This window comes from Prionailurus bengalensis, chromosome A1 (genome assembly GCF_016509475.1).
Source record: "Prionailurus bengalensis isolate Pbe53 chromosome A1, Fcat_Pben_1.1_paternal_pri, whole genome shotgun sequence".
Taxonomy (NCBI): Eukaryota; Metazoa; Chordata; class Mammalia; order Carnivora; family Felidae; genus Prionailurus; species Prionailurus bengalensis.
In genome coordinates this window covers 11,591,236-11,603,710 of record NC_057343.1, presented here as the reverse complement: position 1 = coordinate 11,603,710, position 12,475 = coordinate 11,591,236, and the positions used below count along the sequence as shown (strand labels likewise).

At 38.3% G+C, this 12,475-nt stretch overlaps 1 protein-coding gene across 3 annotated transcripts in view; it reads left to right on the top strand.

Moving 5' to 3' along the window:
• N4BP2L1 (NEDD4 binding protein 2 like 1) overlaps positions 1–12,281 on the top strand; it is a 31,470-nt gene extending 19,189 nt beyond the window's left edge. Inside the window, exons 2-5 of one of the 3 annotated variants that reach the window (XM_043576564.1) lie at positions 7,269–7,396; positions 7,683–7,771; positions 9,678–9,754; positions 10,837–12,281. In XM_043576564.1, the coding sequence (XP_043432499.1) occupies positions 7,269–7,396; positions 7,683–7,771; positions 9,678–9,754; positions 10,837–11,095 (553 nt within the window). In that variant the 3' untranslated portion in view covers positions 11,096–12,281. Of the gene's footprint in view, positions 1–7,268; positions 7,397–7,682; positions 7,772–9,677; positions 9,755–9,803; positions 9,873–10,836 lie in introns of all 3 variants that reach the window. The other 2 variants (XM_043576570.1, XM_043576579.1) reach the window with 2 other exon arrangements.
• Positions 12,282–12,475: the final 194 nt, after the last annotated feature.

Sequence of the window (12,475 nt, the reverse complement as noted above, 5' to 3'; positions counted from 1 at the left end):
AGGTACTTGAGAATAATTACTGAAAACAAAACAAAGATCGTGCCCTCATGGACCTTGTATGCCACAGGCAGGGAAGCAGATGTAAAGTGTAAGGAAACTGGGTATTATGTTAGGAGGTGATAAGTTCTCTGGAAAAGAGAAAAGAGAAATAGAGTAAAGGTGTTTGGGAATGCCAGAGTTAAGGGCAGGGAGGTTAGCTGGATTTTAAGCCAACAAAACAAATATAAGAAAATGGTAACAATTATCAGCTCCAGATGGTATGTATACAGATACTTGTTATATTATTATTTTTTCCTTTTCTATATATTTAACCTTTGTTTGTTCTTGAAAATTTCTCTCCATGGTGTGAGATACAAAAATAATAATAGGTATGAAACATGAAGGGAGTTGGCAAGGAAGCAGAAAAAAATTAAAAACGAGCTAAATGAGATCTACTTTTTAAAAAGTATCCAAAGAAAATGTTGGATTTTTAAAGTCTGTTAGAGATGGAGGTGAATAGAATCACAATACAGAAAATCAAAGAGTAATATAGAAGACAAATGTGAGAATAAATATAAATAAAACCATAATAAATATAACCAAAGCAACGATTACAGGTATAATAGCACATATTTCTGAGCTGACGACCTGAACAAAAATGATAAAAATATAAACCCAGTACTTAGACATAACCTGGTAAGACTGTTGCAAAAGCTGTTAACTAACTACCTGAATTTCCTTAATTACTTTTTGTTGGGTGTGGCAGCGTGCCACTTTCTTTTTTTTAATGTTTGTTTGTTTGTTTATTTTTGAGAGAGAGAGAGCAAGCGAGCGAGCAGGGGAGGGGCAGACAAGAATCTGAAGAAGGCTCCAGACTCTGGTAGCACAGAGCCTGACGCAGGGCTCCAACTCACAGACCTGCTGTGAGAGCTTGACCTGAGCCGAAGTCGGACGCTCAAACAATTGAGCCACCCAGGTGCCCCAGTTAAACTCATTTCTAGCTAAAACATATGTGAACTATAAACATCTGTGGGAAAGGACTGTAATCCAGTAATTCTCATCAAGCCAAACTGCTGATGTGTAAAGACAATAGAAGGTCTTTCTTCGATCCACAAGAGCTGGCAAAGTATCTAACACCCATGTATCTGAACTCTGTGTAGACCTGAGGTAAAATTTAGGCAGCACAGCATCCAAGCTGTGTAAACCTGGACCAGTTATTTAACATCTTGAGCACTTAGTTTCTTTATCTAAAAACTAGAGAAAATATTATTTAGTTCATAAGACTGTTATAAAGGTTAAGGAGAGATGATATATGTCAAGCTCCTTGTTTAGTACTCAGCATTCTTGAAAAGAAAAGAAAATTTATTGGAACAACCAATTTTAGCCCACCATGAGAAGAATCAAATACATCAACAAACGGAGATCTTTGGGGCGCCTGGCTGGCTCAGTAGAGCATGTGGCTCTTGCTGCTTGGGTCGGTTTGAGCCCCGTGTTGGGTGTAGAGCTTACATAAGAAAGTCCTTTTATGTGGTAGTGTTCAGAAATGTCTCTGCAACAAAATGAGAATATAAAAATATAAATCATATAAAGGAAAAATTCACAACTACTGAATATAATAAAAGAAAAGATACTGGAAAAGAAGACAATGAAGAATTTACACATCAACCTTAGTGGAAAAAATAGAAAGTCCGATAACAGGCCTCATTATTTGTTATCACTTATATATAAAGAAAGTATTTCAAAACAGTGGGGAATTGGCAAATTATTCCGTTAATGGATTTGGGATGACTGGTTTTCCACGTGGAAAAAAAAAATCTAGTTAGATGCTTAACCAATACATGATACCAAAATAAAATTTTAGATGAACTGGGGAATAAAATGTAATAGAACAAAGATGAATATTTACGTAAACTTGGAGTGGGGAAGATTGATGTAAATGTATCATCAAGAGCAGAAAGTAGAAAATAAAAGATGGATACATGTGCCTAGAAAAATTTCTAAAAATTCATACTTTTATGTCAGAGTTTATCATAAACAAAATTAAAAAGATTACATATTCAGTAAGAAACAGATAACATTTATTAACTAAGGACATGAAAATGCAGTTCATAAAAGAGTACCTCTAAATAATTAGAAAACATAAAATAATCTTGCTGATAATCGAAGAAGTTGGGGGCAAAATAAATGCCTAACTGTAGGGCATTAGTGAAGTAAATTATGGTATATCCATATCAATATTTGTGTCATAGTCATTAAAAATAATGTCATAGAACTGTATTTCATGAGTTGGGAAATAATAGCTTTGGAAGTAAATTTGGTGAAAATTTGGTATGCTCTATATTATGTTTCTATTTGCATGTAACAAAACATCAGATACAAAATTCTATCACCTATCTACCTACCGACTTATCTACTCACCCAGCTACCTATCTTTCTATCTATTTCCTGGAAAGAAGGTCAAAATGTTAATGATTATTTTTAGATGGGGAACATAGAAACCTCCCCTTTTTTGCAGTTTTCTGTTTAAAAATATTCTGCAGTGAATATGTATGTCTTTGCTAATTAGAAAGGAAAAGCGGTATTTTAGACAAAGGGGCATATATAAGACACAGGGGCCAACTTGAAGGGATACCTCGTGGCCAAATATGGGACAATTTGAACATCATAAAGAATACGGATGTTAAAGATTACTAAAAGGGGAGAGAAAGTTCCTCTTTACAAGACAATGCCACAAAGTAAATGTAGAAGAAATTACATAATGAGAAAAATCAACATTCTGCAGTTCCTGATGTAATACTTGGTTCAGGCGTGGTCAGCAACGAATGTGAAGATCACTGGGCAAAAGGCCGGTGGGCAACAGGATCCTTACCTGGGGTCTGACAGCTTCACGCCCACTCCCACCATCCCTGTCCTGCCATTACATACATTGCAAGAGAAACCATGTTTCTTTAGGGTGGAGAGATCTGGCTGACACCACCTTTTAGAAGCCACGTGACCAAATTGAACACGACAGTACAAACTGTTATTACGTGCAAAAAGCAGTACACAAACATTACCTCTGTACTTTCCTTCTAAAAGTGTGTAACCTGGATCTAATCATGAGGAAATCATCAAAATAACATAGAATGTGGGGTGTACTTAAGCCAACTGATCTGGACTCTTCAAAAAGGGAAACCAAAGAAGTCACAAGGACAGTTCTAGATTAAATGACACAAACATAATAACCAAATGCAGTACGTGACCCTATGAAAGATGTTATTGGGACCATCAGGGAAATTTAAAATTTTTAAATTTAAAAATTCAATTGACATTAGCTATTATAAATTAGTGTTCATTTTCTAGATGTGATAATGTTATTGTAGTTATGTAGGAGAATGTTCTTATCCATAGGAGATACTTGACAAAGAGTTTAGGAAGAAAGTGTCATGCCTGCAACTTAATTTTCAAATGGTTCATCAAAAATTCATATGTGAGAAATAAATGAGGCAAAATGTTAACAACTGGTGGCTGTAGATGAAGGGTAAGCAGTGCTCATTGAATTATTCTTTCAACTCATTTCTAAAGGTTTGAACATCTTCTAAATATGAGGGATTGTGGGGAATAATTCAGGTGAAAATAAAAAGGAGAGAGAAAAGTGATGGAATAGGGAGATGTGAGGGATTTGGCATCCAAATACAATGTATGGATCTTGTTTGGCTCTTGCTTCAAACAAATCAGTCCTAGGGATGCATTTAGGAGACAATCAGGGAAATATGAGGACTGATGGGACATTTGGTGAAATGAAGTATGAAGCAAATGAAATGAGATTGGCTATGATAATTGTTGACCCTGGGTCATGGGTACTGGGGGAACGATTGTATTCTGTCTACTTTTGCATGTTGGAAAATTTACATATGAAAGTTGGGGTCCAACTCCAAATTACATAGTAATATTGGACTTTGTCAGTGAGTGAGTGACTAATAGACACCTGAATATGTTTCCATGGGTGTTTATGATTAAAGAAAGAATTACACAGAAGAGTGATAAGTTGTGAAATCAAGATTAGTACCTGAGTTTCTCTCATAGTTTTCATTTTAAGTGAATTTGAGGGGGGACTTTGAGCTGTGGAGTTGAAGGTTCTGTGAAAGTAATTGTCTTTCTATTTTTTTCCTTTTCTTTTGTTTTCATTCTCTCAATTTCCCCAATGCATGAGGCTCCTGACCACCATACAGAAAGCTAGAGCTGATGCATTGTCCTGATCACTGCTGAAGCTGATGGAATGGTATTTATTGCTTCCACCTAAGTTTGGGAATCTCAAGATTTGTCTACTTAATCAGTTCTTTGTTTAGCTAGGAGAGTGTTCATTGTCCTGCAGGTTCCAGATGCTACTGTACCTGCCGGTGCTAATTTAACATTCAGGTGAAGATAAAACAAGTTTCTGAAGGAATGACTATTCAGGAAGATCATACAAATCTACAACCCCCCCCCCCCCCCATCTATACCCTGCCCCCAGTTTAAACACTGCACATTCTTTTGATGATCTTTGCTCATCTGATACCTGGTCACTTTTCTGCGGACATATTCCAGCTTGCCAAATTTCTCTTTAAATTATGTAGCATTCAGAGTGGAGAAATGCTTCAAATATGATTTGCCACTTTTAATCCTTAGTGTTTTCTTTCTTGTTTATCCCTAGAGCTCCTTTCTCGTAATAAGCCCTAAAGCATTAGCTTCCTCCTCTTACCTCTTGTGCTTTTTAGTGTTTATTTTTGAGGGAGAGACAGAGAGAGACAGAGTACAAGTGGGAGAGGGGCAGAGAGAGGGGGAGACACAGAATCCGAAGCAGGCTCCAGGTTCTGAGCTGTCAGCACAGAGCCCGATGTGGGGCTCGAACTCACAAACCACGAGATCATGACCTGAGTGGAAGTCGGACACTTAACCGACTGAGCCACCCAGGCGCCCCTTACCCCTTGTGCTTTTAACCCGTTCCCCAAGCGACAGCGTTTTCTCATGTCTCAAGATCCAAGTCAAATATCATCTCCTTCATGCTTCCCTGTCAGATCTTGTTCCTGCCCCTGACTTCTCTTGTGCTTCATCTGTAGGTCAGCTGGCCCCTTGGCTAGGCTGTGAATTCCTTGAAAGCAGCTATTTTATTTTATTATCATACCTTAACACTTCACCCAGTACTTGGCATATATTAAATGCTCAATAAATGTTTAATGAGTTGGAGAGTTATCTAATATCCTCTGGGTATGAAAAAACATTATAACTTCTTGTCTACGTTTTTCCACAAGGCTATCAAGAGACCATCAGATTCCTATTTAAATCAAAATGTAATATGGTGTCCAATGAATATCCCTGTTTACCAACTCAGCCCATCAGCTACCTATGCTGCCTTTTTTTTTTAAGTTTATTTATTTATTTTTGAGAGAGGCTGGAGAGGGGCAGAGAGAGAGAATCCCAAGCAGGCTGCATGCTGTCAGCGCAGATCCCCATGCAGGGCTCGTCATGAACCGTGAGATCAGGACCCGAGTGGAAGTCAAGAGCGGGAAGCTCAACCGACTTAGCCCCACCCAGGAGCCCCTGTGCTGCTTTCTTTTTAAATGTGATCAAGCCTTCTGAAGAATTCTGACAGTAATGTTTATCTACTGTTTCTGGAATGTGTTCACTCATTCTTGAAAATTGAGGCATTTGCTTTATTTTGGTTTTTTCATCTCTTCCATTCACTGCAATACTAATTCACTCGCAGTAATTTCGAGATTACATATGCACTCCAGTGCATTTTATTACTGTGGCATATAAACAGTTTGGGTCGGTAAAGTTGATCTCCTGTGTTATAATTATTGGTAAAATAACAGTACTTTATATTTGTAAAAGTGCTTTACCATTTGCAAAATGTTTTCTCATATCTCATTTGAGCCTTACTAGAAACTCCTGTTTCATAAGTAGTGACTATTATCTGTGGTTTTCAGTCGGGAAAACAGTTTAGAGAGATAGGTGACATGACTGGATATCGTAGAGTCAAGAATTGAACCCAAGCTTTTCAGAACAACCCGGGACCTTATTTATGATCTGGGCTCCGGTGCCTTATGCTCATTCTGTTCTTTCCTGATTAAAGATAACTCTTCTCGTGGAGAAGAAACACACACAGTTACACAGCTCGACTTTTCTCTTTGCATTTCCTGTTCTTGTCATTCTCCAATCTTTTTTCCTCCAACCTTTCTCCTTTTTTATTCTTTTTTTTTCTCTTTCTTTGTTCTGAGTGTCTCCATTTTGTCATATGTTCTGTTTGCCTGTTAAATTTGTTTTGGTGCTGCAGGGAAAAAGGGAAGAAACCAACACTCTTTGTGTCAGGTGACGCATCTGCTGTTTCTGCACATTATTAGCTCAGTGTCATAACCTAGCAAGATAGGTGAAATCATCCTTGATTTGTGCAGATGAGGAGAGAGGAGGCTCAGAGATTTACCCAGTTACTACCTACCATAATATGCACCCCCCCCGCCTCCACCACCAAATTATCTGAATAAGGATTTCAAGTGGAAACATCTCTTCGATTTTGTGCAGAATTTAGTATGCTTTTTTTTTTGTTTTAAAGGGGACACTCCACGATGGTTTTCCCTTTTTTCTGTGATATTTTCATATTTAGAGAAGTGTGATAGAGATTTAAGAAAGCATGGGGAATTCTGGGTCTACCTCTTTCCTTCTCCTGGAGTGCTGTTTTTCATTTGGTTTAGGTCACTGTGAAATGTAAATGTTACCTTAATAGGGGTGGTGCACACACATGCACACACACACACACACACATACATCACTTTTGTCTATATCATACCTCAGCAAGAACTAGTTTCTCAGATGCGTCCTCACAGAGAACAGAGCCCCAGGGAGATGGGACCCAGGACAGGGGAGAGCCTTTCGGGGAAGGGAGGGCTGTGGCACTGGGGCATGGCACGCGAGGGCAGGTCTGTGGGGGGCACTGGTACACCACTGTGCAACGGCGGTGAGGACTAGTGCTCACTGTCATCATGCCTTCTCCTTAACCTCCAGAGTTGTGTCTAGAATCATTTGGTGCAGCAGAAGTCAATGTGGTGGCCACACTTCTGAGTTTTAGGAGTTGTGCTGCACACACAGCCGCCTCTCGGTTTTCTCCCGCCTCCTATGAATAGCAAGCATCTCTCTTCTTGCGTTGAATTTCAACAACACACAACCTGGTGGACTCATAATTATAAACCACTGAATGTTAGAGATGGAAGGTAATAATTTCTAGGATGACTGTGCCTAGTCATAAAGTAATCTCTTATTTCCCCACTTTCTAGACAATTGCAACACGACTTTCCCAGGGCTCTGATTTTCAGCACGGATGATTTTTTCTTCAGGGAAGACGGTGCCTATGAGTTCAATCCTGACTTCCTGGAGGAAGCACATGAATGGAACCAGAAAAGAGGTGACAAATTCCTTTCCAAATTCCCGGGAAATCGTATTGTGCACATAGAATAAGTTTTATGGAAGGAGTGTAATGAAAGTTCTGCCATTTTTCCCCCCAAACAGAATGCCAGAGCATAACCTCCCTAGATTCCAGGAAAAGGAAAATTATTGATAATGGGTTCTGAAATAGATGGCACTAAAGTTGTGTAATGAGGACATCCTGTAATAAAAATAACAAAATATGGAGTACGCTCACCCTTCTGATTGTTGCATGTTGCTCACTGTTATATAACATTGTGTTGCAGCCAGAAAAGCAATGAGGAATGGCATATCCCCCATTATTATTGATAATACCAACCTCCACGCCTGGGAAATGAAGCCCTATGCAGTCATGGTAGGAAACAGCATCATTCTGATTTTTCAGTTCCAGAAATTTTGTGAGAAAATTGAACCATTTGTTCTTTCCTCTTTTTCCGATCTGCCATGATCTCATCTTTATTAATAGTAGTTCTCTCAGAGAGCAGGTAAACAGGTTTTATTTTAGTGTTTCTCTGTTGTTCAGTGGCTGAAACTTGCTAAGATGCTAATATCCCCTCAGGGTACATTTGTAAACACTCCTTGGTCCGAATTCTTGATGGTTTTTCTGTCTTGATTTTCTGTCTTGCTTTCCAAAGAAGAGACATCTATACACAGGGGCACCGTCTGAAGCTTGCAGAGAAATATGGGGGTGGGCAGTGCTGCTAGCCGAGTTGTAGGTTATATTGATAGGACACTGTCTTTGGCAGGCAGGGATTTCAGTACTGTTTAGTGTTGCCACATGAGAGTTCTGGGGTGACCTTTTTTTTTTTTGGTTTTAAAACATATTTAGGGTTAACACTGTAACCCTATTAAGATACTAAAATACAAATATAAATATGCAAACAAAGATAACTCAGCTCTCTACTGTCAGAATAGAAAAGTAAGAGGAATAAAACTATGTTTGTATTTTAAATTATGATCTGTTTTCAGACATATTTCACCTTTTCTGGTCATAAGTTTTTATTCCCTATTGGGCATATAGATAGGAGAAAAGATCCTGAAACACAACAGGGCAAGAAGACGACAGATGAGCAGTCTAATTTTGTCATACATAATCCCCACTTGTCTAACGGTAAAGTGAGTATCTCTAAGAAACTGGGCTCGTGGCATCTATTCATGGCTTCTTTTTAATCCGGGGGTAAAAGAGCTTACACGCAGGTGTGCTTTTCTCTAACTGTACATCCATCTGGTTTATTTAGGCCCAGCCTGTGGGACTTTGGGTGAATGTAGGAAGGAATGAACATCACTTTTGTCGTTACTTCAGTTCATGGACCGAGAATCCACTTGGCAGAGAAATGAAAGGGGACATGAGTAGTCAAGTTAATTAAGGCACAACTCAGAACCAAGAGTAGTGGGAGAGTGGCTTAAGGAAAGACATCTTATTTTTTATTATCTGGAATGTGCAATCTTTTTAAGCCACCCACAGCTATTACTAAGGTCCAGAAATTAGGTATTTTCCATCTAGGATATCTGAATCCTTTTCTAATTAGAAGGGTCCATCTCAATCTCAAGAATGAAGAGGAAATCTTTTTACTTAGCTGTTTTCATTCTGTATTTTGTAACACAATAAACGATAGTGACAACAGAGTTCAGATTTTGAGATGAGAAAGCAGTAGCCAGTTTATGAATGCAAAGATTATTTGGATGTTTATATGCAAACTGTAAACCCAAGGATCACGGGGCGCGGTGCTTTGGGCCGGACTGTATTGCATAGCAGGGAAAGCCCCTTCTTGGCGGGAGGAGTTTGTAAAGAGTGTTGGGAAATCATTTTTATTTCATAAGCTCTGTTCCTAGGGCACCCTCACTTTCTAACTGAGGCATGAGGAATGGGACAAGGCATTTGGCAGAAGAAAACTCGGTGATAATCCTATAAGGGACTTTGAGAAGCCACTGAATTCATTTCTCATACATGTGGGCAGGATATTTAAAACTTAGTTCAGCTATCTATTTTTAAAAACGTCCCCAAACAAAGAACCTTTATCATTTTCCTACATAGTAGATAAAATTGACCAAAACTTATCATGGGGAACCATAATATAATCTGAGAGTGGCTAAGTATGGAAATGAACCAACGGTACTTGTAAGATAAACTAAGGCCTTGGATTACTGGTAAAACAAAAGGAATCTTAGAAAAGATTTGTAGTAAATGTTAAATGGCAGCATAAACATTCCCAAACATACATACCATGTCTTCAATGTTTTATGTACTTTTGAAAAATCAGGCACTTGAAAATAACTATGAAGTTATATTCCGAGAACCTGACACTCGCTGGAAATTCAACGTTCAAGAGTTAGCAAGGTACTTCTTTGTTTTTCTAGTTCCTCATTATGTATCCTGCTGTTTTCAGGTATTTCAGACCGAACAAAAGAATCTTTTCAGGCTGGAAATGGACATGGTAGTTTTCAGGCCAGAAATGGTAATTCTTGGAAATTGATCACTTTGGATTTATTAATGTGAAGACTTTAGTTTTGGGTCAGTTTTCTAATATACTGCTAAACGCTACACTTTGGCTTGGACTAGGTCCTTTTAAAGGACACATTTAACTTTCTGCTAAAATGCTTCTTCATTAATGAACGTTTGAAAGCACTTTTCTCTGCATGGGATTGCACATGTCAGTGGCGTTTTTGCATTGAGGCTCAATAAAGATCTTTAAACGTTCAACAGTCTGTGGTTCACTTAGGGTCTAGATGCTGCTTCTAATTTATAAAGCAATAAATGTCCAAGTAATACTAACTTGTTGATTGAGTGCATGGGTTCTGATATTTACTATCTGTGTTATTTGATGATGTCAATGATTTAAAGAAACCAGTGAGATCAGAATTTACTTTTTAGGAATAAGACTGATTTATCCTATAGTTACAAGGAGATAGTGCTTCCAAAATCGGTCTGTGGCCCACGCCCATCACAGTTGCCTGAGGTGATTGTTAAAATCCTAGTTCATGGGCCCCATGCCACAGTGGGAATCTCTGGTAATTGCATTTTGAACTATATCCCCAGTTGATTCTGAGGCCCGCTTGAATTTAAGATTATTTTAATTAGCATCTAGAAGTGTCTCGGACTGACATAAATGGATTATAGATATATGCATGATTAACAGGCAAAAATATAATAAGTAGATCTCATGGTATTCTTTTATACCTTGAAGCATGAAATTGAGAGTTCCAAAAACAAAGCGTTTCCGAAACTCTGGTTGTTTAGCCTTAGAGCAGCACAAAAAAAACAGGAGTGGAGCCTGAAAGATAACTCCTTAAAGAAATGTTATGCTTTAGTGAGAGTTAAATCCTGAGACTAGGGAGTGCATATCTATGTAATGACGCAGGACTTGTAACTCCTTTTGAATTTACTGCCTTAAGCACATGTTTGCATTTTTTCCCATGTAGAAGGAACATTCATGGAGTCCCAAGAGAAAAAATACACCGGATGAAGGAACGGTATGAACACGATGTTACCTTTCACAGTGTGCTTCATGCGGAAAAGCCAAGCAGAATGAACAGAAACCAGGACAGGAATAACCCATCACCTTCCGACGGCGCAGGATACTGGAATCCCTGCGCGGAGTTTCCCACCCGGAGGGCTCATGGGGGCTTCACAAACGAGAGCTCCTTTAACAGAAGAGGCGGCTGTCACCATGGATATTAGAGGCCTATCGTACAGGCATTCACAATTTTCCTAAATCAGTTTTTACCGCAACTTTTGGTATTTATTCTTTGTTCAGTTTTAGCCAGAGCTCTAATTCCTGTGTAAATAGTCGGACCTCAAAGTTTTTCAGCAGAAGTCATTATATTCATTTTCAACAAGCACTTGTTAAAAGTGATCCTCTATGCATGGTCTGATGCTGGAATTCTGATTTGATTAAACAAAGTCACTTTCTCTAGGGAACCAATTGGAAACGGAACCCTGAAAACGTACCCAGTCACATAAGTTCAATATACAGAAGCTTCAGTACCACTTCCTCTGAAGTAATCTATTTTTCCAGAAAACCCATCTCCATCAGGAAGGTTGGAAAGGTGGGGGAGAAGTGGGAGACAGGAAAATGTTAGTGCCATTGCTACTTTGATCAGCCGTGTATCCAAAAAATGTGAGATGTGTGGCTGTCACGATGAGAGTGGTTTTCCTCTAAAATGCATATGCTAGAGAGCATACATCTAAGGGAATATCGTCCTTCAAAGTAGACTCTTTGGGAAATTATCCCTTTATTCTCGTGATGTGTCATTGTTAAAAAGTCTTTTGGATTCTTCTTGATAGCTCTAAAAGCTACTGAGGAAAACCAGTGTCATTATTTAAAGTCACATCTTGTGTTTTAACTACCACTGTATTGAATAGGATTAAACCTGATGAACTTTTTGGCTGTTGTGCCAATAGTGGAAATTAAAGAAGCCTGACTTTATAAAACACCAGTTTTTAAGAGGAAAAACTTAAGCAGTTTTTAGACATGTGCATAATCAGTTGGCTGCCCAAATGTTTGGGAGCACAAGAATTAAGCATCCCAAGATATAAATCATATAGGGATACGTAAAAGTCATGCTCATTACAAGATGAGCAGTCTTGGCGATTTATGTGGCATTATTTAAGACAATAAAGTTCTACCACAACTCTGGGATGTCCCTCTTAAACCAATACTGAATTTATGATTCCAAATCAAGTCTCCACAGGTTAGAATCAGATTAATTTGGTGTGAGACCATGATAGATAAGATCACGTAGGATGTATGCTTTATTTCTTGTTGGCCAACAGCTTCTTTATAATGTTCTGTGAAATATTATTTTAAGTGTCCTATATAATGGTGCTTTTATGGTTATTAAAAATTATCTATGGTATTGCTTTATATGAATTTGTCATTGAATCTAGACTGCTTTAATGATATAAAAAAATTAATTGCCTAAATTCCATAGAATTCTACCCTAAGAACCAGTTTTTCTATATCATAAACTTATTTACCAGTCTTCTTTAGTAAATAGGAGACATAAAGACAAATGCAACCTTGCATTTTACATGCTTATATAAATTATTTGATCTGCA